The sequence below is a fragment of the Gopherus evgoodei genome, chromosome 18 (genome assembly GCF_007399415.2).
Source record: "Gopherus evgoodei ecotype Sinaloan lineage chromosome 18, rGopEvg1_v1.p, whole genome shotgun sequence".
Taxonomy (NCBI): Eukaryota; Metazoa; Chordata; order Testudines; family Testudinidae; genus Gopherus; species Gopherus evgoodei.
In genome coordinates, this window is record NC_044339.1 from 2306180 (window position 1) to 2331991 (window position 25812).

The 25812-nt window shown below is 58.1% G+C and overlaps 1 protein-coding gene across 5 annotated transcripts in view; it reads right to left on the reverse strand.

The window, feature by feature from the left end:
• The window catches only part of PHC2 (polyhomeotic homolog 2), a 154182-nt gene that overhangs the window by 23721 nt on the left and 104649 nt on the right, over positions 1-25812 (reverse strand). For 2 of the 5 annotated variants that reach the window (XM_030537305.1, XM_030537309.1), the window contains 7 exons: positions 20724-20882; positions 19654-19731; positions 18807-18971; positions 18147-18269; positions 15101-15256; positions 14280-14583; positions 255-709 (listed from right to left, as the gene is read on the reverse strand). In XM_030537305.1, coding sequence (XP_030393165.1) covers positions 255-709; positions 14280-14583; positions 15101-15256; positions 18147-18269; positions 18807-18971; positions 19654-19731; positions 20724-20882 — 1440 coding nt within the window. The remainder of the gene's footprint in view (positions 1-254; positions 710-14279; positions 14584-15100; positions 15257-18146; positions 18270-18806; positions 18972-19653; positions 19732-20723; positions 20883-25812) is intronic. The other 3 variants (XM_030537306.1, XM_030537308.1, XM_030537307.1) reach the window with 3 other exon arrangements.

Consider the following 25812-nt stretch of genomic DNA (forward strand, 5'->3'; position numbering starts at 1 on the left):
TGTGGCCCAGCATGAAACATGAGCGCCTCTGGGGTAGGACGTGGTGGCTGTTTAACAGCGCACAGAAAGTGTTGAGTCCAGGAAGTGAAGAAGAATCCTGTATCCAGCTGAGGGGGCCTCTGTTAACAATCAAACATTTACAGTAAGATCTCTACGTTTCCTCCTCCACGTCACAACCAAACCCAAACCCGGGACCGAATCTCCCAACGTCCCCCAGTGGCTGGCACCGCATTCCCCAGCCATGCCACACTCACCGTCCCTATGGCCGGCTGGAGCTGCAGGATCACGGCTGAGGCATGCTGGAACTTGCGCTGCGTGGCATGGTTCAGGCACCCGGGGTGTCTGTTCTGAGGCCCGCCCTCAGGTGCTGGCTGGGCCGGGCCCACGGCTTGGAGCCCAGGGGTGTGCAGAGTGGGCTGGTATGGCTGGTTAGCACTAGGTTTGTGCTGACTGGAAGCTTGGCACTGTGGTGGGTGGGACAGGGGGACTGGGCCCTGTGGGGTGGGGTGGCTCTGGCCCTGCACCTGCGGGCTGGGCTGCACTGCCAGGCTGGGCGTGGGCAGCGGCTGCAGCTGGGGCGAGGTGTTGGCACCGCCCTGGATGAGCTGAGGTTGAGGCCTGGGCTGGAGCTGCTGCTGCTGGATCACAAACTGGTGCTGGATCTGCTTCTGCTGCTGAATGAGTTGGTGGGGCTGCAGCTGGGCATACGCTGGAGGGGGAAGCACAGCACAGAACCATTCATCATGAGGCCTTCGCCCTCCCAGCTGCGCAGCCCCTGCTCACCCACACGGACCATTAGCCTCTTTGTTCCAGAGACACCTGGGCTGGCCACGCCCACCATCCCCCTCCCGCTGCACCGGGGGCACGGTCACCCCCGTCCTCTGAGGTGCCCAGGCACGAGCTGCCTCACCGCTTCTGTTCCCCTCCCCCCATGCACTGCCGGGGCCAGACTCCCCTTGGGGAGAGGCATGAGGCGCTGGACCGTGACTCTGGCGGCTTTATTGTGTCTGCCTAAGTGGTGCGCCCCTCCCTTGCTCCCCCAGGCACATTAGCAAGGGACAGGAGGGCCGGGAACAGTAATAGGGGGAGAGCACAGGGACCCTGAGCCCCCTCTGACTCCGTGTCACCCATGGGGACAGAGGCCATTCACTTGAATTCTCGCTGCTGCCACCAGGGCCCTTCCCTCCGGCCTGGTTGTTTCTAGCCCAGCTGGTCAGAAAGGAAAGCTTTGGGATGTGACCCGCTGCATGATGCGTGCCTGAGCCTGCAGGCTGGAACACAAGGAATAGGAACCAGTCCACTCAGTGGATGTTCACGCTAATGCTTAATGTTATCACTGTCAACCACAAAACATTTCCAAATATGAGGGCACCCTGGGATTGTGGGCAGAGCTTGGGTTTAGGTGTGGAGTTTCAGTAGAGCACAATTCCCCATCCTGCCTAAAATCTCTCTGCATGTCATAAGCACAGGTCTCTGTGGGGTAGGGATAAGTGCTGTCTGTTGGTGAGGCCCTGCCCCATTCCTGGCAGGGAGGTACCACTCAGAAAGCAACAAGGTAAAATGCCTTCTCCCTCTCATCTCAGCTCCACGATGGGCTAGCTTCCCAGGCACACAGACACGGGGATTCCTACCAGCCCTATAGGGGATGGTGCAGCTGGCTGGAGCCATTCTGCCTTCTGCACCATCACCTGGGCTGCTGGGTCAGGTACCGACTCCAGAGTCCATCCCCCGTGAGGTACAGATGCAGGATAGACTGAGATAGAATTGCAGACTCCAAGCGGAGCCAGTCATGCCGGGCAGCTAGAAACATTCCCCAGGGACTTGGGAACGGAGCCCACTGGAACTGGAGCCATGCGGGGGGAAAACAGCGGATTGCACTGGGTATTTGCATGGCTACTTGGCCAAATGTAACAGCTGTCAGGAGAGCAGGGCATTTAGGACAGGTCTGTGAATGGGGTGCTAACCTCAGCTCTGTCCTTGAATGGGTCAATGCTGTGGTCTGTGCCTCAGTTTCCCTGACTGCAATGTGGAATGCTGTCCCCACCCACCGGGGCTAGAGGATCTCAGGGTGCTTAGAACAGGGCTGAGGGATTATCTGTGTGCCAGGAACCCACTGTCCAGCCTTCCTCTCTCAAGGGCATTCCCTAGGCACCTGGGCATCTAAGCGGAGGACCTAGAGCTGAAGTGGAGGAAGAATCTCATGCACTACTACAGACTAGAGACTGAATGGCTAGGAAGCAGTTCTGCAGAAAATGACCTAGGGGTTACAGTGGATGAGAAGCTGGATATGAGTCAACAGCTGTTACGGAGTGTGGGGGAGTCCCGGCCCAGCAACCCCTACGATTTACTGTGACTTTTAGCCAGTCAGTAAAACAGAAGGTTTATTAGACAACAGGAACACAGTCCCAAGCAGGGCTTGTAGGTACAACCAGGCCCCTTAGCCAGGTCCCTCTGGGGGGCAAGGATCTTAGACCCCAGACGTGGGGGTCCCTGCCTCTTCCCAGCCAGCCCAAACCTGAAACTAAAAACCTCTCCAGCTGGCTCTCTTCCTTTGTCCAGCTTCCCGGGCAAAGGTGTTGCCTCCACCCCGCTTCCTGGCTCAGATTACAGGCTCAGGTCCTGTTCCTCACCTAAAGTCATCCCTGCTCTCCCATCCCCCATGCGGACAGTCTCTACTGCATCACAACAGTGTGCCCTTGTTGCCAAGAAGGCTAACGGCATTTTGGGCTCTATAAGTAGGGGCATTGCCAGCAGATCGAGGGACGTAATCATTCCCCTCTATTCGACATTGGTGAGCAGGGCTGCCCAGAGGATTCAGGGGGCCTGGGGCAAAGCAATTTCAGGGGCCCCTTCCATTAAAAAAAATGTTGCCATACTATTGAATACTATATTATCATGGGGGCCTGAGGTAAATTGCTCCACTTGCCCCCCCTCTCTAGGAGGCCCTGTTGGTGAGGCCTCATCTGGAGTACTGTGTCCAGTTTTGGGCCCCACACTACAAGAAGGATGTGGAAAAACTGGAAAGAGTCCAGCGGAGGGCAACAAAAATGATTAGGGGGCTGGAGCACATGACTTATGAGGAGAGGCTGAGGGAACTGGGCTTGTTTAGTCTGCAGAAGAGAAGAGTGAGGAGGGGATTTGATAGCAGCCTCCAACTACCTGAAGGGGGGTTCCAAAGAGGATGGATCTAGACTGTTCTCAGTGGTGGCAGATGACAGAACAAGGAGCAACAGTCTCAAGTTGCAGTGGGGGAGGTCTAGTGTGGATATTACAAAACACTATTTCACTAGGAGGGTGGTGAAGCACTGGAATGGGTTCCCTAGGGAGATGGTGGAATCTCCTTCCTTAGAGGTTTTTAAGGTCAGACTTGACAAAGTCCTGGCTGGGATGATTTATTTGGGGATTGGTCCAGCTTTGAGCAGGGGGTTGGACTAGATGCCTCCTGAGGTCCCTTCCAACCCTGATATTCTATGATTCCATGGTTTTACACACAGGAAGGGACAGCTGGCCAGGTGGATGACACCTGGAGACTGGTTGTTTACAGGGGGCTGACGGGCCACAAGGGGCCTGGTGCTGGGAAAGCTCTGGCATGGGGTTATTCTCAGCCAGCCCAGCCTCCCTGGCAGTGAGACCCACTCCCAAACTAACCTCTCGGAATGGGTCTGTGGGCTTGGGGCGGGGGGGGGACGGACTGGAGCTAGAGATGTGGCCAGAACTGGAACCGGAGACCCAAACGCCCCCGATGTTGTGTGTTTGGAATCCATGGGCCCCACATCTGAGCATGGGATGGAGCTTTGCAAACCCCAGTTCAGCCTATCCCCACGGCTGGAGGGCCTAGAGAAGGAACCGAGGCTGAACGTACACATCCTCAGCAGCGTAGCGGTTAAAGCAGCTGCCTCTGGCCAGGCTGGGGCTTGCCCTCATTTCAGGGTAGACCCTGCTGCTCTGGCCTTTCCCCTCCGGCTGCCCACTGCACAATTATCCAGCAGCCAGGAACTAAGTCTGCGCTGCTGCAGCAGATGGTTCCCTCAGAGCTGGAGCTCCAGGCACCAACACTTAGTGGGGGCCATTCCATGCCTCAGCCTGGCAGGGGGATGCAAGGGGCTACACTGCCGCCATGGCAGCTCTGGGGAACCCTTCAGGCCTGAGCCGGGGGACGGGGCTGGGGGAAGAAGGGGCAGATTTTGGATTTGGTGTAGCAGGGGGGCAAGGCAGGGCAGGGCAGAGGCCTACATCCAGTCCTCTCACAACAGCCTGGGAGTTGAACCAGGGGCCACGTTGAACCTGCAGACAAGTACCTCAGCTCTCCCCAGCATGCTCAGCTGCTCCCCACCCCCCAGCTGGGGAAGCCCCAGAGCACGTGAGATTGGCTTAGAGCCTGGCAGAGAACCCAGACCCATTCCCCTGCCACATGCTCTGACCCGAGCAGCTAAGGGAGAGGGATGCCCCCACACTATTGCAGGGCAGTCACCCCTCCCAGCCATCATGCAGGCCCCAGAGGACCCCGGGGTTTGCTGCATTTTGTGCCATCACTGACAGATCACGAGCTCGCACTAGCCAAGTTGGTTTTAAAGGTGTCTCTCCACTTTGTGAATTAGACAAACCAGTCCAGCAACCTGTAACAGCTGGAGGTGTGGGCCCAGGGAGGGGTTCATGTCTGGGCACCACGTGGGGTGCAGGGATCGGGTGGCAGGGTCCCTGTCTGGACACCACGTGGGATGCGGGGATCAGGTAGCAGGGTCTCTGTCTGGGCATTATGTGGAGTGCAGGGATCAGGGGGCAGGGTCCCTATCTGGGCACCGCGTGGGGTGCAGAGATCAGGAGGCAAGGTCCCTGTCTGGGCATCACGTGGGGTGCAGGGATCGGGGGACAGGGTCCCTGCCTGGAGGGTTATTTCATTGGCTGAACTGGTCTAAGCTGGACCAGCCAAAGCACTTCCTGGCCGGCTAAGCTGCGGCTTAGTGAGGAGGGTTTGCCAGCAAAGCTAACCAGCACAACATCGCTGGTGTAGACCTGGCCAAAGTCCTTCCTGGGCCTGGATCAGGGGGAGCTGCAGTGCCAGGGACTCAAACTCAACCCCTTCTTCCTTCACCAGGCTGGACACCCAGGAAGGCCTCAGCGCCTCCTGCTGCTCCCAGTGCCCAGCCCCAGGGCAGGCAGGGGTTAGGACTGGGCTGGCTTAGGCCCTTTAGCTCTGCTCCCCTCACACTTTTTAAATGCAGATTTGGCTTTTCTACTTGAAATGCCTACAAAAAAGAGGAGTTGCCATGGCAACCCCAGCCCAGGAGGGGGGATGGTAGTGTTTCCAAAGCTGCCAGGTCAGTGATCAGGGCAGGCGGGGTCAGGTCTTGTCGGCCAAGCACAGATGGGGACAAAGTGGGGCCAGTGCCAGGGAGCTAAACCAGCTGCTATTTACTAGTGCGAGCGAGAGAGCTGGGGAGACCCTGGGTAGCTCCAGAACTCAGCACCCCAACCCCAGCCACAGCTCAAGGGCTCTAGGGCTCAAGCTTCAGAACTCCATAGACCAGGGCACGGGGCTCACTGCACACAGCCCCCCACCCTCGGGCTGGACCACACCCCTATTCAGAGATCAGCACCCCCAGCCCGCTGGGCCCTGATACTTTGTTAAAGACACTTCACCCACCACTGTGGGTGGGGCCACACTGCACCAAAACTCTCCACTGCTGGGCAGCGCCCAGGGCTCTCTCACACTGTTTAGAGTGGGTCCCACCTGGCTGGGCCTCAGCCCCACAGGCTAGGTAATAACAGCAATGTAGCCAATCCACAAGCTCCTCCGACTTTCCTTGTGCTACACATAGCCAGTACACACAACTTCCTGGCTACAGCTGGGGTGGAATTCACAACCTCCAGCCCTAAAAAAACCTCTCCGTTAGCCTTACAGGGTATATGACACACAAGTAATGCTGATCTGTTCCAATAGAGGGCAGTGATACACATACACTTCATTAGAATATAATTAGCAGTTCCACAGCACTTCACTCGTTTAGATCAAATATATGCCAAGCCCATTTTAGCCTGCAGCACTGTCTCACCATGTTTAAAGCTGCCCCATAATATCATGGGGTTAACATAAGCGTAGTAAATATGCACCAGCCCAGAACCCAGACAGGTTTGAGCCATTTATTTTGCAGGACGCAGGCTCAGAGTGTTATTAGACACAGCTCTTGCTCCTAACCAAAGGTACAGAAAGATGCCGTGTGGCCCAGGCAGCAGCCAGGTAATCAAGGGTCCTGGATTCTATGCCCCTCTTAGCTATGGATGAGGCCATTCATAAGACTGCATGGGACCACTGCAATAATCAGTCTGCCTGCCTGTATACTACCGGCCATAGGACTGCTCTGACTTCATGTCCATTTGAACTAGGGTGTAGCTTTTAGAAAAACATACAATCTCAATTTCCAGTGATGGAGATCCACCACAACACTTGGTAAGTTGTTCCACTGGTTAATTACCCTCCCTGTTAAAATCTGGCCTTATTTTCAATCTGAATTTGTCAGGCTGCAACCTCTAGCCACTAGATCATGTTAGATTGTCTGCTGGATGGAAGAGAACCCTATTTTCAAACTTTGGTTCCCCAGATAGGCACTATGGACTGTGATCTAGTCACCCATTAGCCTTCTGAACCAGCGAAATAGACTGCACTTCTTGAGTCTGTAACTACATAACATATTTTCCAATCCTTTTGTCATTCTAGTGGCTCTTCTATGAACCTGCCTCAATTTTTCAGTTTCCCCATCTTTGTAACATGATTCAAGGTTGTTAGTGCAAAGAATTAATGAGCGCAATAACAGTATCCCCTAACGAACACCCCAGCCAGGCCTCTCTGGCTGCAAGCAGCAAGGCCCATGGGTCTGGGAGACAGCAATGCCACTTGCAAGCCAGCCAGATCCTCGCAGGCAGCTCCAAGCAATGAGGGATTCCTACAGGCAGCCAAGTGCCATCTGTTGCCCAGGGAGCCCCTCTGCCCACTCTAGCTCAGCCCACCTGAGCACATCTGCTGCTTTTGGCAGTCTCAGCCCCAAACTCTGTTGCCCCCTTTAACAGGTCTGCTTTGAGTCAGACCCCCAAATGCAAGGCCCCTGCAGGGCTCAGGTTTGCAGTTATCGCTCAGGTTTGCAGTCATTGTCTGGAGGAGCTAAAGCCCAGCTGCTGCCGCAGCAGGAGGCATCTTATCTCCGGAGCAGCAGATGCTGAGGCCAACTCCCACTCGTCACCAGGGCCTGGATCCCATTGTCTCTGCTCTGGCTACTAGCCAAGGCCTGTGAAAGCCCCATCCGGGCTGGGGCCAGAGAGAGACACAGAGAGGAGATGCCCCCCAGGGGGAAGAGCCGGAGGGGCCTCAGCTCCCCCAGGCCTGTAAGAGCACAATGGGAGAGGGGGTCAGAGGGGCTCGCACAGGGCTGGTTGCTGTCCCCCCCACCCCCTTTGCCAGCTCTTTTCCTGCAGAGGCTGTTATTTATTTATACCCCACAGCAAAGCTGCTGTTTCCACAGCAACCAACCACCACATGGGAAGAATAGCAGCCAGAAGCCAATAATGGCAGGTGTGGGGGGAGGCAGGAGGAGGAGGGGGAGGGAGCCCTAGGGTGAGCACAGAGGCTAGCATGCGCAGAGAGTACGGAGCGAATGGGGTTGAGCACCAGCATAAGGCAAGTGCTGGGCACCAGCCCACTACAAGCAGTAGCATGTGTGCCCTCATCTCCCCCTGCTGCCCCCTTAGGACAGCTAGGCCCCTCCCCACTCTCTGATTGCTCTGGGAGGGGGTAATGAGGGAGCCCCAAACAGAGCAGGAACTGGCACGAGGCAGAGCTGGCACCAGGCTGGCACTGGGCAGCTCTGAGCAAGGTGGGGCTGGGGATCCAGCCCATAGCAGGGCACAAGGAGTCATTCGCATTGGGGAGGCCCCAGAAAAAGATGTCTCCAATGATGCAGCTGCTGCAGTCCCTGGGGAGTCTAGTTAAGGGCCCAATAGACCCAGAGAGCTGGGCAGAGCTTAGACAGGCCATGTGGGCCCAAAGAGGGGAGCCTCAACCCAGGGACTGACAGGGGGGCCTGCCTGGAGGCTGAACCACTGAAAGGCCCAGCCCAGAATCCCCCCCCCCCCCAGAGAGCACTTGAAGGACAAGCGGCCAGTGGATAATGGCTTCTGGGCCCACGGCTGGCAGGGGAGAGGCCAGTGGGCACTGGGTGGCAGGGGAAGAGAAGCCATGGTAGCTGGAGACATGGGTCAGTGACACTGAAAAGATGCAGTCCCAGCCTGGAATGCAAAGGGACGGTTTGTCTGCTGCCATGCACAGGAGGTGCTTGCCGGGTCCCTCCACCTCAAGCAACCCCAGCAGGGGTAGGCCAGAGCTGGTGGAACAGGCAGCCTGGGCAATAGCTTTTGAGTAGCCCAGAAAATTCAGGCCTAACACACCTTAATTCCCCAGAAAATTCCCGTCACCATCCCCTCCCCAGGCCCCCACCAGGGGCACACGCAGACACCAGCCTGGCTAGAAACAGTGACTGCAGGTTTGGGGGTGAGCGGGTCAGCTCATGGGTGGCAAGTTTGTAGAAATTTTGGTGGTGCCCAGAACCTGCCCCCCAACTCCATCCCCCCAAACTCTGCCCCCACCTGCCTAAGGCTCTGGGAAGGGGGTTGGGGGGTAGATCTGGGGTGCAGGTCCTGGGCTGGGGATTAGGGTGCAGGAGGGGTGCAGGGTGCAGGCTTTGGGATGGAGTTTGGGTGCTGGGTGCAGGCTCCAGGCTGGGGCAGGGGTGGGTATGCAGGAGGGGGTGAGGGGTGAAGGCTTTGGGAGGGAGTTTGGGGGTGGGAAGGGGTGTGTGGGAAGGAGGGTGTGCATGCTCTGGGAGTGAGTTTGGGGATAAGAGGGAGTGCAGGGGTGAGGGCTGTGGGGCTGAGGATGAGGGGATCATGATGCGGAGGGGCTCAGGGCTGGGGCAGAGGATTAGGGTGTGGGAGGATGAGGGTTGGGGCTGAGGATGAGGGGTTCATGATGCAGGAGGGGGCTCAGGACTGCAAGAGAGGATTAGGATGCAGGGGGATGAGGGCTCTGGCTGGGGATGAGGGTTTGGCGTGTTGGAGAGGCTCAGGGCTAGAGCAGAAGGGCAGGGTAAGGGCAGTCTGCCTTGCCATTAGTGGGTGGGGGGCACTAGGACCCTGGGGCAGCAGACAGCAGTTCTGCCGGGGGAGCCGCTCTACTCCAGGAGCAGAGCAGGCACAGGAGAGGCACCTGCTGCTTTCTTTCAGGCAGGGACGCAGTGGGGGGGGACACGCAGGGGGAGGGGTGGCAGGCGGAGGCTGGGACCCGCTCCAGGCAGGGAAGCGGCGGGGCATAGGGGAGGCCTGCGGGGGCCGGGGCCCAATCCAGGCAGGGCTGAAGGAGAAACCCAGCTCCAAATATTGCTGGAGCAGGGCCCCCAGAATATTCCTACGCCCGAGCACTACGAACGTATATAACCTGCCGCCTATGGGTCAGCTCCCAGGCGGCTCCTCATCTTCCTGTTGTGGAAGAGCTGGAGGAAGCATTGACTGCGAAGGCCCCTGCCCGCCCTCCCTCCCTTGTGCGTGACACGCTAGTCGACCCTTCTGCAGAGGCAACTCGGGCCGAGCTCTTTGGGATGCTTTGGCTCTGTCTGTGCGCCTGCAGGGGAAGCCACAGAATTGCCTCTTAGCTCCTCCAAGGAGTCCTGGTTCAGCAGCCGTTCTTCCTTCCTTCTCAGCCTCCCCTTTGCATCCAGGGCGCTCACATCCCAGCGCCAAGGCTGCTCAGGAGCTCTTCAGGCAGGGCACCACAGCAGCACTATTCCACATGCCCAGGAAATGCTCAGTCTGGAGCCATGTCACAGGGTTTGCTCCACTCGCTGGGCTGGCACCTCTTTGGGGCTCATCTGGGGATCACTCACCACTTCTGGGGGTTTCTCAGCCCCCTTTTCCCAATCTCGCACAGCACTTCCTCTTTGTGCCTTGGCTCTGGGCTAGGTCACTAGAGTTCCCCCCCTGGCAGGGTGTTAGAGTCTCTCTAACCAAGAGTGCCTCAGGCACTCTTCAAAGTCCACCGCCCTGGCTGTGCCACCCCCATGGCTGGTAGGGGAAGCCAGAACTGCCCTCTACACTGGGTTCTAGCCCAGGGACCCTACAATCAGCAGTTAAGGTACCTGCCACCTCACTCCTTGCTGCTGTTTTCCTAGGTTCCGTCCTCCTCCTTTCTCTCAACTCAGAGCGAGGGCCAACTCTCTCCCCCTGCAGCCCCCTTCTGCTCTCCGCTCCCTGGCTTTACACAAGCCCAGCCTGTTCCTGCCCAGCTGGGCTTCAGGTTCAATCAGGGCTGCATGTCCAGCCTACAGCACCAGGTGCCACCCATCCTGCCAAGTAGCCCTTCTGAGCCTTTTTAACCCCTTCAGGATAGGGTGGGGTGAACACCCCATCACAGGCTGGAAAGGAACTAGCAGCCTACCTGTCCTGGCTGGTGGAAGTTCACAGCCAGGGAGTTATCTATGGCCAGTGCTCAACAGCACCTGCTTTCCCAGTAAAGGGATTCCAAAATGCCTGGTAAATGTCCCAACAGACAGCAACTCTTAGGAGTCAAGTCCCCGTGCTCTGCCCTGGACAGCGCCTTCCTGGCATACGTGACTTCTCCTTGACTGCAGAAGGCTGCAAATTAAGAACAGTGCACACAGCATCCTCACTTGCATCTGCCTGCAATATGACTGGTGGCTATGGATCATAGGAAACCAAAACTGGTGCGGACATCAGTCTGCTCTTTAATCCCAAAAAAGCTTCCTCCCATGCACCAAGTTTGCTCCTCTGCAAGTCCATGGAGAGGCTTCACTTTCATTGCAAATCCAGCAGCTCATCTGGGAGATGAAGTTAAACCAACAAAGTGTTGCACCTCTGCTACTGAAGGTGGTTTCCGCTCCGTCCAGATCAGAGCCGCCCTCTGCAGAAACCAGGTGTCCCAAACAATGTTCCCTCTAATTTTTCCCATCCGTATGTGGAATGAATTTTGCTATGTGCACCAATATGGAGGTGATGTGTGGTGGCGGTGGGGTCAAGAGGTTCAGAGTGCAGGAGGGGACTCAGGGCTGGGGCAGAGGGTTGGGGGGCAGAGGGGTGAGAGCTCCGGCTGGGGGTGTGGGCTCTGGGGTGGGGCCAGGGATGAGGGGTTTGGGGTGCAGGCTTCCCTGGGGCTGCAGTGGGGAGAGAGGACTCCCCTCAGCAGCACCTGGGCTTGGGTAGAGCATCTCTCCCCACCACAGCAGCGCTGGGGCTGGGGTGCCAGAGCTGGGAGAGGGAGGCATGTCTCCTCGCTGCACTGCAGCCCCAGGGCTGGGGAACTTACGTGCACAGCTCTTGGTAGTCTCCTGCACAGCCACACACGCACGTATCTTAAGAGGGAACTTAGGTCCCAAACACCTCCCCTGTGATGCAGAACAAAGGACACTGGGAAGGTTTTGCTTTCAAGCTGACAATCTGCAGCTTCCAGCTTCCTCAGATGTTCATCCAGTGACCTACCACCAGCTCACGTGTCCTCCAGACACACCAGGCAGCAAGCTCCTTGCAGAGTCAGCCAGAAGGACATGTGCCTGCCTCTGAAATGTTCTGGGGTGCGGCTGAGCCCCAATGGCAGGTCTCCAAATTCAGAGCCCAGGTTTGGCGGTGAGTGTCATTTCAGCCCCACTGGCAGGAGGAAGCAGTGCCCGGTGGGTAAGTACAGAGTGGGAAACCAGCCAGGCTGCGACATCACATCAAGCATGTTCTCAAGCCCTGGGAGCAGCTCTGCACCCCTCCAGCGGGGTAGCTCACCTCCCCTTCACTGGGCTCATGGGAGCAGCCCATGCGCGGGGGGAGCCTTGAAGGCCTCACACTTCTCCTGGCCAAGCTGCCTCTCTAACTCCGCTTGAGGCTGGCCTGGGTCCCCAGGGCCGCAGTTTGACTGGCTTGGCCCCATCCAAGTGTCTCTGTGCAAGGTTCCTCCTGCACACTGTTCTCTGCTTTCCTCCAGGCAGCTGCTGGCCCAACTACCAGCTCAGGCTGCTCTTCCTTCAGCTTGGCACTCACTGCCTGAACCTGTCCCAGCCCCACCAACTGCCTCCCCCCGTGTTCAGCTGCTCTCCCTCTCCCAGCCCAGCCCCTGCTCCATCTGGGGCTTCCCCCTGCAGCCAGCTCCTGTCTGCAGCCTGCTCCTGGCACACATTGGCTCAATCCCTGTCTCCTGCCCCCAGGTGCCACTCTCCGGTCACTCTGGCTCACTCAGTGTCTTCGACTGGCTAGATGCTGCTCTAGGCCCCATTCCTCCCAGAATGATCCGTGGCCAACCCTTGTCCTCCTCTGGAGGGCTCTCTGGGGTGGGGATTACTCAGAAAGTTCCCCCAGTACCCTTGCCCCTCTCCCTTCACAAGTCACTACCACACATGCCCCTGCCCCAACTCCCTGAACATGTGGCCTGCATGCCAGGCGGTGCTAAACGGCTTCTAGTTCCACATGGCGCTGGTCCTCTGTGTGGATGCAGGGTTTGTCTGGGAAACGGTCACTATGGCTCTCCCAGGGTAGGAGGGGGGCGGGGGGTATGCGGGGACAGGGTCACAGAGTGCAGGGTACCAACCACACAGCATGCGCTCAAGAGCCAAGGGAGCATGTTCTCCACACTGAACTCAGCCAAGATTTGGCAGCTCTCTGGCTGGCAATGGTGCGGCCACATCTATCACATTAATGGTGGGAGGACAGTAATCAATGTGACAGGATATGGGATGGTCAGTGCAGAAGCCCTGGGCAGTTTATTTTGGTATTAAATGTAATTCATTCTTGGCTGTCCCACAGCATCCATTTTTCATCTGCCTCAGATGTTTGCACTGACCAGGCGTTACTGTACCCTAGGGGCCAGAAGGGAAGTGGAAGGTTTTGGCACTGGGAGGTGGCATGGGACTTTGGGATAAATACATCTGCTGGAGGTTTCAGCAGTGAAAGAGTTAAATTGCCATCATTAGGTTTCAGAGTCAACACATCTTTTAGATGAACAGCTCCAAATTATTAAGCCTCATCCCATATTGTGACCTGGCACCTTTTGTGCTTGGAAAGTGGCACAATCTCCCCTGCTGGGGACTGCCCCTGCCCTGCAATCCCCAGCATAGGAGCTGTGTCAGCACTACGGCGCTCCAGCAATTCCTAGCTGGCAGACACACCCAGGGAGCTGTTGACGTAGGTTAGTGCAGACCCCTGGCTCCTGTAATGTGTACTGAGTCAGGGCAGTTGTAGAACCAGCCCTGGAATCAGGGAGCTGCAGCGGTTTCCTTTGCAGCTGTCGCCTCCTGTTGGCTGAGTTTAGAGAATCCTGGGCTGAGCAGCTGGCCCACTGTTTCAGGCTTTCTGCAGACTCAGGCAGACGTTCCTGTGCCACTTACAGCTCCTACTTCCCAAGTTCAACCATCTATTTGGAGGGAAAGCTGAGATTCCAGGGCCTGATTCTCCGGCAAAGGGCAGATCCTGACAGACTACACCGGGCCCTGCCATTGGCCAGTGGCCTGGCACGCAGCAGGGAGGGACGACCAAGCAACCCCCAGTGAGCAGCAACAGGTCCACGTGCTTGAGCTGTGGGACAAAGAGCAGGCAGCCAGCACTGCTGAGGGCTGCCCACCCAACCCAGCTGGAGAGTCTGAGCAGTCATCACATGCAAATGTGAACACACGTGGCTACAGATCAGCGTCACGCTCTGGCCTGCATCTTCTGATTGACTGGCAACTGGGCTGAGCCAAGGGACCCAGCATCTTACCCACACCCGATTCATCCCTTCTGCCTCAGTCTCAAGGATGCACTCATGTTCCCAGCCCTTGGAGCCTTCTACTCCGTCCCTCAGCATGCCCCACCGGCCAGAGTGTGGCATTTGCAGCAAAAAACAACCAAGGGACTTTGGCACAACCTTGAGCCACATCACAGTGTGGCATCATGATGCGTCTGACCCCAGAAGACAAGCACCCACCACCGCAGCCCTGGCATGCGGCACTGCGCTGGGCCACAAAGCACCAGCATGCAGGACCACAGCAGAGCGTGGGCCCATAGCACTGTGGCTTCACCACCAGGTACTTGCATGTGGCACTGCAGCCTCTCTATAGAGCACTGGCACCGCCCACCACCGTGGGGAACTGGCACCACATCACCACCCAGCACAGCCACATTGGTCAGAGGTTCTACCACTCTGCACTTTGTGCACAGCATGGCTCCCATCCTCCAACCCCGCTCACCCAGGATGCCGGGGGCCTTACCTGGGGCGATGAGTGGGTGGGTAGTCACCGGTGTCACCGTCCGGCTCATGGGGTGCCCTCGGCTGTCCATGCTGGTGGGCACGCCGCCGTCTCCCTTTTTAAAGTGCTCTGCTGCCTGCTCAGCCTGGCTGCCCTTGGTGCCCACAGAAGGAGCTGGCCCCACGGCCTTGCCCTGAGAAGTGTTGGAGGCTGGCTGACTGCTGCTTGGAGCTGGCTTCATGGCCAGGGTGGGGAGCTGCTGGGCTTGGGAGGAAGCCACTCCTTGTGCTACTGTCTGCTGGGCTCTTATGGCCAAATTCTGGACCTGGAGCAGAGGTGCAGGAGGTTCCAAGGCCTCAGCATGGGGCCCAGACACAGCCCCCAAGACGCGCATCCCAGGGACGGGACAGGGCTGTGCTGGCAGGATCGGCCCCTTTGCACAGCCCCTGGGGGGCCAGAGAGCGACTGACAGGGTGGACACATAGCCACCGGGAAATGGCCCCACAAGTCTCTGGCAGCACCAGCTCAGACACCCCTGGGCACAGCTGGATTGGAGAGGGCTAGAATGGAAAAGCCACTCTGAGCCACCCAGTCGCTAAGGCCTTCCCTGTGGCACCTGCCGCCTCCCACCCGTGGCCCCTCCCCATGACACCCGCCTCTCCTGCCCATGCCCCATGTCTCCGGCCAGCGCCTTGCGTCGCAGCACTGACATCCCCACCACAAACTCAGTCACAGGGAAGGTGCCGTGGCACCCCGTGGTGGGAGTGCGTGGGCCAGCTCTGGGCACTCCAAGGGGCTCCCCTCCCCTGGCAGGAGCGGCAGGCGAGGGGGCTGTCTCTCACCTGAGCAGTGGTGGTGGATGGCTGGGAGGTGGGGGCTGCGCTGCCCTCGGGCTGCACCGCGGTGACTGTGGCCGTAGGAGTGAAGATGAGCTGGGGGGATAAAGGAACAGCACGGCCTAGGCTCCTAGCTACTTGCACAAGGTTACTTTGCTGGGCCTGGAAATTACATGAAATGTGTTGCCTTTTACGTCACCCGCTGCTGGCTCAGGCCGAGAAAGCAAAACCAGCAGCCCCGAGTCCCCCAGGGCTGGGGATGGCCCCGGGACAGGTCTTGGGGGCACAGAGGCAGCTCGGGCAAAGGCGAGGCCAGGGGAGTGGGGCACTGCAGAGACGGAAGTGCGGGGGTGGGGTAAGAGAGAGAGAGTGTGAGGATGTGTAATGGGGGGAGTGGATCCCTATGACAAAAGAGAACAGTTCTGTCACCGATTCTGTGACGTCTTTTGGGGTGGGGCTGGAGCCGCAGTGGGACTGCAGCAGCAGCTGGGGTTAGGTCAGCACCCAAGGGGCTGGGGCAGCAGCCGGTGGTCAGGCCCAGTGCCACCAGAGCAGGAGCAGCAGCCGGCCAGCTGGCAGCCCAGGAGCTGCCGGAGTAGCAGCCAGGGTGGGTCAGCCCCTGCGCAGGAGCAGTGACGGGGCTGGAGCAGATGCAAATCCACGGCAGCAATCGGACTGTTTCCCCCCCACCTGGGTATTTGTAGTAAAAGTCAGGGACAGGTCACAGGCGTCAGTGAATTTTTATGGCCTGCGACCTGTCCCTGACTGTTACTAACAACACTCATGACAGAATCGTGTGTGTGTGTGTAGCAGGGTGTGGTGTGAGCGCCTGAGGCAGTGACTGGATGATGATTGTGTGTTGGGAACTGGCGTGAGAGATGGAATTTCTGTGATTGGATCGAATGGTGGTGGTGATGGATGAAGCTGTTGAACTCCACGGAGCTGTTGCAGTGTCTCTGTCCGAGCACTAATATCCTGGCCCCACGCGGCTGCAGCCCCACGCTCAGGTCAGGTCATTGGGATCTTATGGCAGGACAAGCTGGAGAAATGAATGGGTCTGACCCCCCAGGTGGGATTCCCTCCCCAGGTCCATATGTCACACCTGCTCTAGGCCAATGGCTTTCAAACTGTGGGTTGCGACCTGTACCAGGTGGCAGAATGTCAGGCGCTAGGCTGCGGCGGCTCTGGTCAGCCCCGCTGAGCGGGCGTTAAAAGTCCCGTTGGCAGTGCAGCCCAGGGAAGGCAGGGTAGTCCCTACCTGTGTTGACACTGTGCTGTGCCCAGGAAGTGGCCAGCAGCAGGTCTGGCTGCTAGGTGGGGAACCATGGGGCTCTGCACTCTGGCCCTGCCCCGAGCACCGGCTCCGCACTCCCATTGGCTGGTTTCCAGCCAATGGGAGCTGGTGGGGGTGGTGCCTGCAGGGAGAGCCACACAGAGCTGCTTGCGCACCTCCTCCTAGGAGCAGGACCTGCTGCTGGCCACTTCCCGGGCGCAGCGCGGTCCGCGGTGCCAGGACAGGTAGGGAGCCTGCATAGCCCCCGTGCTGCGCCACTGACCAGGAGCCGCTCGAGGTAAGTCCACGCCCCAATCCCCTGCCCCAGCCCTGAGCCCCCGTCAAACCCAGATCCCCTTCCTGCACCCCAAACCCCTCATCCCCAGCTCCACCCCAGAGCCTGTACCCCCAGCCCAGAGACCTGATCCCCTCCTAGACCCCAACCCCCTGCCCCAGCCTAGAGCCCCCTCCCACACCCTGAACCTCTCATTCCCTGCCCCACCCCACAGCCCACACCTCCATACTCCAAGCCTCTGCCCCAGCCCTGAGCCCCTCCCACAGCCCAAACCCCTCCTCCCCAGCTCCGTTGGGTCACGGGCATCAACCATTTTCTTCAACTTGGTCACCAGAAAAAAAAGCTGGGGGAGGTGACCCTGACTGTGAGTGTGTGACATCAGCTGTGTGCATGCACGTCCCTGACTCTGGGGTGTGTGACCAGCTGTGTGTGTGGGTGCACAGGGGACACTGGCGGGGGTGCACAGGGGATATTGATTGGGGGGGCGAGAGATGCACAGGGGACATTGGTGGCGGGGGGAGGAGAGGGCAATCTGGCCCCAGGAAATATTTTTTCTTCACGGCCGGCTGGCTCTGGGAGGAGGCACGAAGCCACATCCTCAGCCAATCACAACAGCGGTGGCCATCAATAATCAATCAGAAGTGCCCCGACAGACCCACTGTGAGCCGGGGAGCCAGCAGGCAGCCTGATCCACCCCCTACTGCAGCCTGGATGGTGCCACTTGGCCTGGGGCTTTAACAGGCAGCAGCACCCCCCCAGACTGCACCCTTGCCCACCTTGGAATCAGCACTTGCTCGTGCCCCCTCCCAACCCCTCCGCTGTGTGTGGGCAGCAGGGCAGCTGTGAGCGCCGCATGGCTGCGGGGCCCCCCTTGCCACGACTGATTTCTGCCAATCATACGTTCCTGGGGGCGCAGCCCTGACACAAAGGGGTCTTGCATCCAGGCTGAACAGGTGGAACTGAGAGCCCTTCTCCCCCCCCCCCCCAGTGTGAAATGCATGGAGCTCCCTGGGACACTGCTGCTGGGATTTGAACCAAGCTTCCCAAGAGACTAGAGATAAAACTTGTCACCTCCTCCCTGTGGGCTGTCTGGGGGGATGGACCCAGAGCACTCAGTGCCATGACCCTCTAGCATGGAAGATACAGGATCAGCTCCACTACCTAGCAGCAGCAATAGGCTGTTATCCTCTTGTGTGGTCCAGCCATTGAGGGGAAACATTCTAGTAAGGGATGACTGGGGTCCCTGAAAATCCCTGCCCCCCTGAGCCCAGCAGGCCTGGAGGAATGGCCTGGTGCCCTCCCAGCTCCAGCCTGGGGACTGTGGCACAATCCAGGCCTGGCCCCAGGCTCCCCACAGACCCCAGCAGAAAGCGCAGAGGCCAGAAAGCAGAGCTCCTCTCCCAGGTGTCTGTGCAAAGTGCCCAGCCCCGGGCGCCACCCCCACCCCGCTAGACCGGCAGGCACCCCAGTTCCCCTGTGCCTACCCGAGCGGGGGTGCCCCGGGGCAACAGCAGCTCCTGCTGGGGTATCGGGGAGGCCCGGGAGGGGCTCTGGAGCCAACGCTGGGGGCCCCTCCCCCTCTGCATTCGGCCCCCGCTCACTTCCAGCTGGAGCCCAAAAGGGAGGAAACACAGAGAGTCTCAGGTACAAACACTGCGCAGGGGAGCAGGGAGGGCACAAGCAAGGCCAGGCCACCCAGGGCCTGGGACGGGGCAACGTACCCAACCTACAGCACAAAAAAAGGGGGGACCAGGGCTCCCCATGCACTGCTGCTAAAGAGACACCTGGGCCCAGGGCAGGTGGCTCTTCTAAGGGTCACTGCTGCCCTCTGGTGGAGAAAATCGGAACTGATCACAGCTGTGAATGTGCATGTGCCTCATCACTGCCCTCTGCTGGTAGAAGTCCCAGCTGCACATGGGTATGGGGCGGGGTTGCTATTCCAGCCGCAGGGACTCTGCCGCTTCCAGCGCTATGGCAGGAGTGGCAGGCCCAGGACCTTTGATCCTTGGACCCGGGGGCGAGGGGAAGAGAGCGAGGGGCAGTTCACACTAAGGCCCCCACCCTCAATGGTGTCTCTTTAAAAGCAGCGGGGGAGGGAGGGCAGGTGGTGCCCGCATGTGGCACATTCCGCGCCTGCCTCTTACCATCTGGGCCCGGAGGTACATCTGGGCCTGACTGGCCGTCAGGGCAGGGGAGGTGGCATTCCCCAGGAGCACAGCCTGCTGGGTGATGCCTGAGGCGGCTGCAGAGTTCACGCTTTGAGTTCGGTTGATCAGCTGGGCGGCAGCAGGGGACGTGGCCAGGTTTATCTGTGGAGAGAGAAGGAGCCATGGGATGGAGCATGCTGCCATTCAGACCCACTCCGAGCTCAGAGCCCCTCCCACCTGCCTCAGCACTGCCACACATGGGATCCAAGTGCCCGCCTGAAAGCCAAGGAGGCTGCGTCGTGGGGGAGGGGAGCCCCACAGCCTCTAGCCAGGAGGGGAGGGGGCAGTTGCAGTCAGGCTCCCTAGGTCCGGACGGCACCCCAGTACGGACGGGGTGGAGATGGGGTGCTGTGGGCACTGGGGCTCTAAAGTAAACTCAGCTCCTAGAGGGGCTGAGACTTTCTCCCTCCCCAGTTCCTCCCCCAATGCCCTTCTGCCAGAGGGCTTGGCCCCGTGCCCCTCACCCTCTCATTAGACAGCTGCACAGCCCACCCTGCCCCTGGGAATTCCCATGCTAGCCCTGCCCAGTGCCCTGCAGCACAGTGCATGGCATGCTGGGTCCTGGGGGGCACCAGGTGGCTGGACTCAGAGCTCCAGGGCTGATGGAGGGAGCTGTCCTGGAGCTCCAGCAGAGAGAGGTTGTGAGTGAGTGTGAGTGTGAGTGTGTGAGAGAGAGAGAGAATATACATGTGTCATCGCCTAGGAAGAGCTGGAGCAGTCACGGGTCCCACCAGGGGTCACTCAGCCCGCTAGGCCGAGGGGCACTCCCTGGGGCAGGACTTACCGTGGGCTGCTGGGATGGTGTTGGGGGGGCGGCATTGTTGCCGGAGGAGGCGCCCTGCCTGTTAGCAGCCAGACTCGCCTGGAAGAGAGAGCAAAAGGCAGGTCACTCCCACCCGGAGCCCAGCCCAGGCAGGGAGTCCTGCACCAACAGCCCCTGGTCCCTCCCAACCCTTCAACACGGGGCCAAGGGTTCACAAAGCCCATCCCTGGAAATGTTAGCTCTAAAGTTTCCCTGCAAACCCCAGCCCCATTAAAACCCATCCACACCTAATTCCCAAATGAAACTAGAACAAAACCCTGTCAGTTCATTCGGGCCACGACCCCATTCGCATAGTGCCCGCTGGCATCAGCTGCACAGCCACACAGGCTCCCACCCCGCTGGGCAGGACTCGTGCCCAGAGCCGGGCACTTGTCCTCCATTCCGACGGCTGGTGTCACACTCAGGCGTCTGCAGGGGCTCGGCTGCTTCTGTTCACCCGGCTGCACTGGGGCACAAACAGAGCCAGCGTTCAAAACGCTCCTCTGGGTCCCCAACTCGGCGCAGGTAGCGCAGATCTCTGCCTATCGCCAGCCTGGGGCAGTCAGTGGGGCCTGTTCCCAACTCCTCCCCTCCAGTTGCCTCTTGCCCCAGGAGGCAACAGCCCAGTGACCCACCCTGAAGGGTACAGAGCCTGGGGGTGCCTGAGCGGCCCACTCCCATCACCCATGGGCTCCTCCTCACCTGCCAGAGTGTCACGGTGCCCACCTGTGGGACAGCCTTCTGGAATCCATGGGTGGTACCTAGATACCATGGTGATGGGCGTGTGAGAAAAAGGGTGCATGGGGACGGCTGAGGGGGGAACGGACAGATTCAGCACATAAAAGAGAGATCTAAGGCCCTATCCCGTGCCCATCACCACAGCACAACTGGCAGGGGCCTGATTCTGGGCCCCGAGCCCAATGCCAGTCTGAAGCCAGCAGGATTGGGGCGATGTAAACAGCAGGAAGGGAGACTCGGGCATCCAGAGGAGACAAGCGCTCATCCTCTGCTGTTGCGCCACACAGCGTCTGTAACCCGTGATCCCCCCGTACCTGTTGCACGGCCGCCAGGCTTTGGAGCTGGGCACTGCTGAGGTGCTGCTGCTGCAGGGCGGCCGTCTGCAGCATGAGGTGCTGCTGCTGTGCTGCATACATCTGCTGCAGGTACTGTGCCGCGGTGCTGGGCTGCCGGTGCAGGGCCTGCTGGATCACCTGGCAAGAAAGGTTGGAGGCATGAGTCCCTCAGCAGGCCCGGCACAGCCCCAGACCTGCCCCACATCAGCCCCAGGTGCCTTGGCCTGCAGCTGGGCCCCTCCAACCAAGGCTGCATTTTGCTCTGAGAGCAGAAGAGAGGGAGGCCCCTGACCGCGTGGAAAACAAGGAGACAGCTCTGGAACACCTCCCCCCCCCGCCCCCAACAGCCCTGCCCGGAGCTTTGCTAAGGGCAGGTCAGAGAGGTCATGGAGCGTTAATCTCTTGAGGAGGTTTTCAATCTGCTTGGGGCCACGATGCCAAGAGCTGCCCCATACATCACAGCCCGGGGCCTGCCCATGCTGCTCAGATCCTTTCCCCTGCCCCCCGGCCATCCATCACCCCACACAAAGCAGACTGACAGCTCTTCTCTGGCCAGCCTGTCTGGCATCTGACCCAGGCCGGAAGGGGGGCCAGCCTGGGGAATGCAGGGATCTTACGGTGAATGATGGGGCTTTGGCCAAGTGGTTTCAGCCAGGGGAGTCTGGTAACAGGAGGTATCTGCGAGAGGACTGGCCAATGGCCCTGCACCAAAGCGTTTACACCATGCTTCACTTACACAGCGGACCAGCACCCGCAGAGCCACAGAGACCCCCAGGCTTAGAGCTAAGTAGTGGGTGCTTCTCTCTACAGCTCTGATCCCCGCGTGGCGTCTGAGCGCTGGGCGGGATCCAGTCTTTGTTGCGATTCTCCAGCACTCCCAGCCCAGTCACAGGCTCCAGGACCCAACATGACCTGCCAAGAGCCTTTTGGGAGGCACTGTCCTTCCAACTCCAGGTCCTTTCAGTGGGAACTGAGCACTCAGCACTGCACAGGATCAGGCCCTGTGTGGACAGGCTAAGAAACTACAGACACACTTTCCAACAAAAGAGCTGAACCTGGGGTCCTCCAACCTGCCTGCCAGGACCTGGGGTTAGTGCCCAGATAGCACTTTTCATCAGCAGGTTTACACAGCACTCAGTGACACTCCCCACACTGCACTCCTGGGGAAGCTGAGGCCAGAGGCTGTGCTGGGAATGGAATTCCAGTCTCCCGAGTCCCACTCCAGTGCTTTACACATAGAGTTCAGGGGGCCGGGTTAACACTCACAAATCGCCAAGCAGAGCAATTGCTGAGCTGCAATGAGCAGCACCAAAGCCTGGCCTCAGGGTCAGCAGGGGTGGGGGCTGGGACTGCTCCAGCTTTGTTTTGTGCACTGCACCTTTAAACGTCTAGGAGCCTGATAGCAGCAGGGGGAGCTGCCGTTCTGTGGGGCAGAGTCACTGCAGCAGCTTCTAGAGGAGATGCCCATACTGTGCTCTCTCCCAGAGACTTTACTTTGGTTCTTTCTTGTCTTGATTTCCCTTAATCCAAGCCTTCCAAGTGAAAGGCTCACTTTGATCTTAGTGAATGGAAAACACAGCAAGGTGTGTGCAGTGCCTGAGTCTGCAGATAGACAAAAACAATGGGACAGATCTCCAGCTGGTGCCAATCAACATATCTCCACTGAGGTAGGCTGATTTACACCAGCTACAGATCAGGCCCAGAAGCTCTGAGAGAGATGTCAAGCTTTCATCTTTCATTTCACTGGGGTGCTAAGGGGAACTTGCAAAGAGAAAAATAAACAGTTTGTGCCCTTTGTTGCATCTGAATGGGGGATAAAGAACGCCTCGAAAGGTTTGCTCTTTTTAAAAGCCATTTTTCTGGTTGTCTCCTTGTCAGAAATCCAGCTCGGATGATCTCTGTTCCCTGGGTGCTCTATGGAGGACAGGAGATGTATGACATTGCATGAAATCACACATACCATGAAAGTACATGAGACAGACAGGAAGAGCTGTCAAGTCTGTTTGCATTTAACTCACATACCTAACAAACCCTTGGCAGAAAAGCAGTCTCTGTTAAAGGGCCAACCTCCCAGCTCCTTCAATTAAAGACTGAGCTGATTTCCACCCTACTGCCCTGAGCCTTCCAAGGTATCCTCCAGCCAAGCCTTGGCAATCCTCACCTACCCCCTAGGGCTAACAAAGCCATAAAAAGACCCATCCAGATCTACTCCAGGCATCAGAAAGAAGGAAAAAGGCCCAAACCCGCCTGTCTCTGTGCAGCTCACCTCAAACTCTGAGGCTTAGTGGCAAATGACAAGGCCACATTAACTCTTTCACTGCTGGTCATCTCATCACAAATATCTACCTACTGTAGGTAGTGATCTGGCCCCACTACTGTAGTGTCTGCACTCCAGCTTAAATATATTTCTCCTCCCACCCCTATGGCAGGCAAGGCAAGGCTGTTATTCCCATTGTACAGGGAGGAGGGAATGAGCCCAGAGTGATAAAGTGATCTTCACACAGAGCATCTGGGGCCAAGCAGGGACTTGGCCCTAGGGGTCTCCAGCCATGTGCTCACATCTTATGACTGGTCCTCTCTAGCCCACCTGGGATCCAGGGTGGAGTCAGACCTTCTTTATCTTAGGGGGGAGGGATAGCTCAGTGGTTTGAGCATTGGCCTGCTTAACCCAGGGTTGTGAGTTCAATCCTTGAGAGGGCAATTTGGGGCAAAAATCTGTGTGGGGATTGGTCCTGCCTTGAGCAGGGGGTTGGACCAGATGGACCTCCCCTTCCAACCCTGATATTCTATGATTTTACGATCTCCCCTGTGACCTCTGGCCTGAATGGAGCGGTAACAGTCTGCTCCATAACTGCACACTGCACCATAGTAACTCTAGCTCAGGAACCAATCCATGCAACAAACCTCAATGCCAACTCTGCCCACATATCTACACCAGGGACACCATCACAGGACCTAACCAGATCAGCCACACCATCACCGGTTCATTCACCTGCACCTCCACCAATGTAATATATGCCAGCAATGCCCCTCTGCTATGTACATTGGCCAAACTGGACAGTCGCTACGGAAAAGGATAAATGGACACAAATCAGATATTAGGAATGGCAATATACAAAAACCTGTAGGAGAACACTTCAACCTCCCTGGCCACACTATAGCAGACCTTAAGGTGGCCATCCTGCAGCCAAAAAACTTCAGGACCAGACTTCAAAGAGAAACTGCTGAGCTTCAGTTCATCTGCAAATTTGACACCATCAGCTCAGGATTAAACAAAGACTGTGAATGGCTTGCCAATTACAGAACCAGTTTCTCCTCCCTTGGTTTTCACACCTCAACTGCTAGAACAGGGCCTCATCCTCCCTGATTGAACTACCTCATTATTTCTAGCTTGCCTGCATATATATACCTGCCCCTGGAAATTTCCACTACATGCATCTGACGAAGTGGGTATTCACCCACAAAAGCTCATGCTCCAAAACGTCTGTTAGTCTATACGGTGCCACAGGATTCTTTGCTGCTTTTACAGTCTGCTCCATGTTAGACCCTAGTATATTGACCATACAGCCCTGCCATCATGGACAGAAACCCACCCAGCATTTATTAATATCTAGGAGATACCTGTAACCAAAAGACCTTAAAGCACTTTGCAGACATTAATAAACAATACCTTAAACAACATGCTGGGACAGGTCAGAATGCTCAATCCTTTTTAGAGGTGGGGAAACTGAGGCACAAAGAGGGGCTACGCCCACAGCCACAAACCAAGAGCATAGGGTAGAACCCAGTGCCCCTCTCTAACCAAGCAGGCCTTGAAGTTGAGAGCAGAAGGTACTGGCTTGGGGACAAAAATCCTGATGAGAACATTGTAGGGCTCCAAACAAGCTGCCAAGAGACAGGAAACCCAGAAGTAAGAAAGCACTGGGCAAATCGCTGCTCCCCTCGGCACCCGACAACGGAGCAAAGGCAGCGCCAGGCGAGCTTCAGCGTAAGTCCACTGCCCCCTGCTACCACAGGCCATCCAGAGCTCACACCTCCAGCTGGCGGCAGGTGTCGGACGCACCCAGACCCCATGGCATGAGGATCCCGGATCGCCCCTCTCACTTGCATGACAGCGCGGGAGAGATCGCAAGCCCGCCCCGCAGGCCCAGAGCATCCCAGCTGCCATGGGCCAGTCCAAGCTGGACCTCTGAGCAGCAATCAGACTCCATTTCAGCCCCCGCCCCTTCGCAGAGAGACCCTCTGCCCCTTCCACACAACACCACAAAGTTCAGCCAATGGCTAAAATAAAGGCTTTACCGATATGCGCCGAGCCAGCCCGCTGCAGCCTCCCTGGCACACCTCTCCCCCACAGCCCATTCAAAGCACTGCTGAACTCACCCCGCAGGGGGCCCGTCGTTCAGACCATGTCACCGCCTCTCTAGATCCCGCTGCATGGCTCTGCTCCCACAACTCACCCACCTTGGGCTACCTCTGCCCACCCCAGCAGGACACCAGCCTCAGCAGCCCCCCCCTCCGTCTCCTAAGGGCAGCACGCCCTCCCTGAACTGATCTGTGAGCCCACTGCCCTCTCCTCTTTCCACCCCTCTCAGTGTAGGGTCTTTAATGGGGATCAGCCAATGGATGGGCAGAGGAGACTTGACAGAACCCCCAAGGACACAGAAACATGGGTAGGGATGTCTGCAAACCACACGCTCCTCCATTGTGTCTGGCCCATGGCATCCACGGCGGGTCACCCGTTCTCTGTGGCCAAACCACTGCCGTGCCAACCCCAGAAGGGTCTGCCACTCCCCCATCCGGGACAGATGGTCAGACAAGGTGCAGGGCTCAGGGCCCTCAGGCGGGTAAGCTCTTTGGGGCAGGAAGCACGTGTGTGCGCGCACACCCATCCCCTGGGCACTGCCCCTCTAGGAATGGTACCACAACCATGCCTCAGTGCACATGGGGCCACCACGCATGCTCAGCCCATGCAGAGCCACGTCTCAGAAGACCACGCATGTGTTTCTCCTCAGGGGGCTGATTCCCAAAGGCTGCTGTTCCTCCTCCAGGCCCAAAGCTCCGGCTGCTG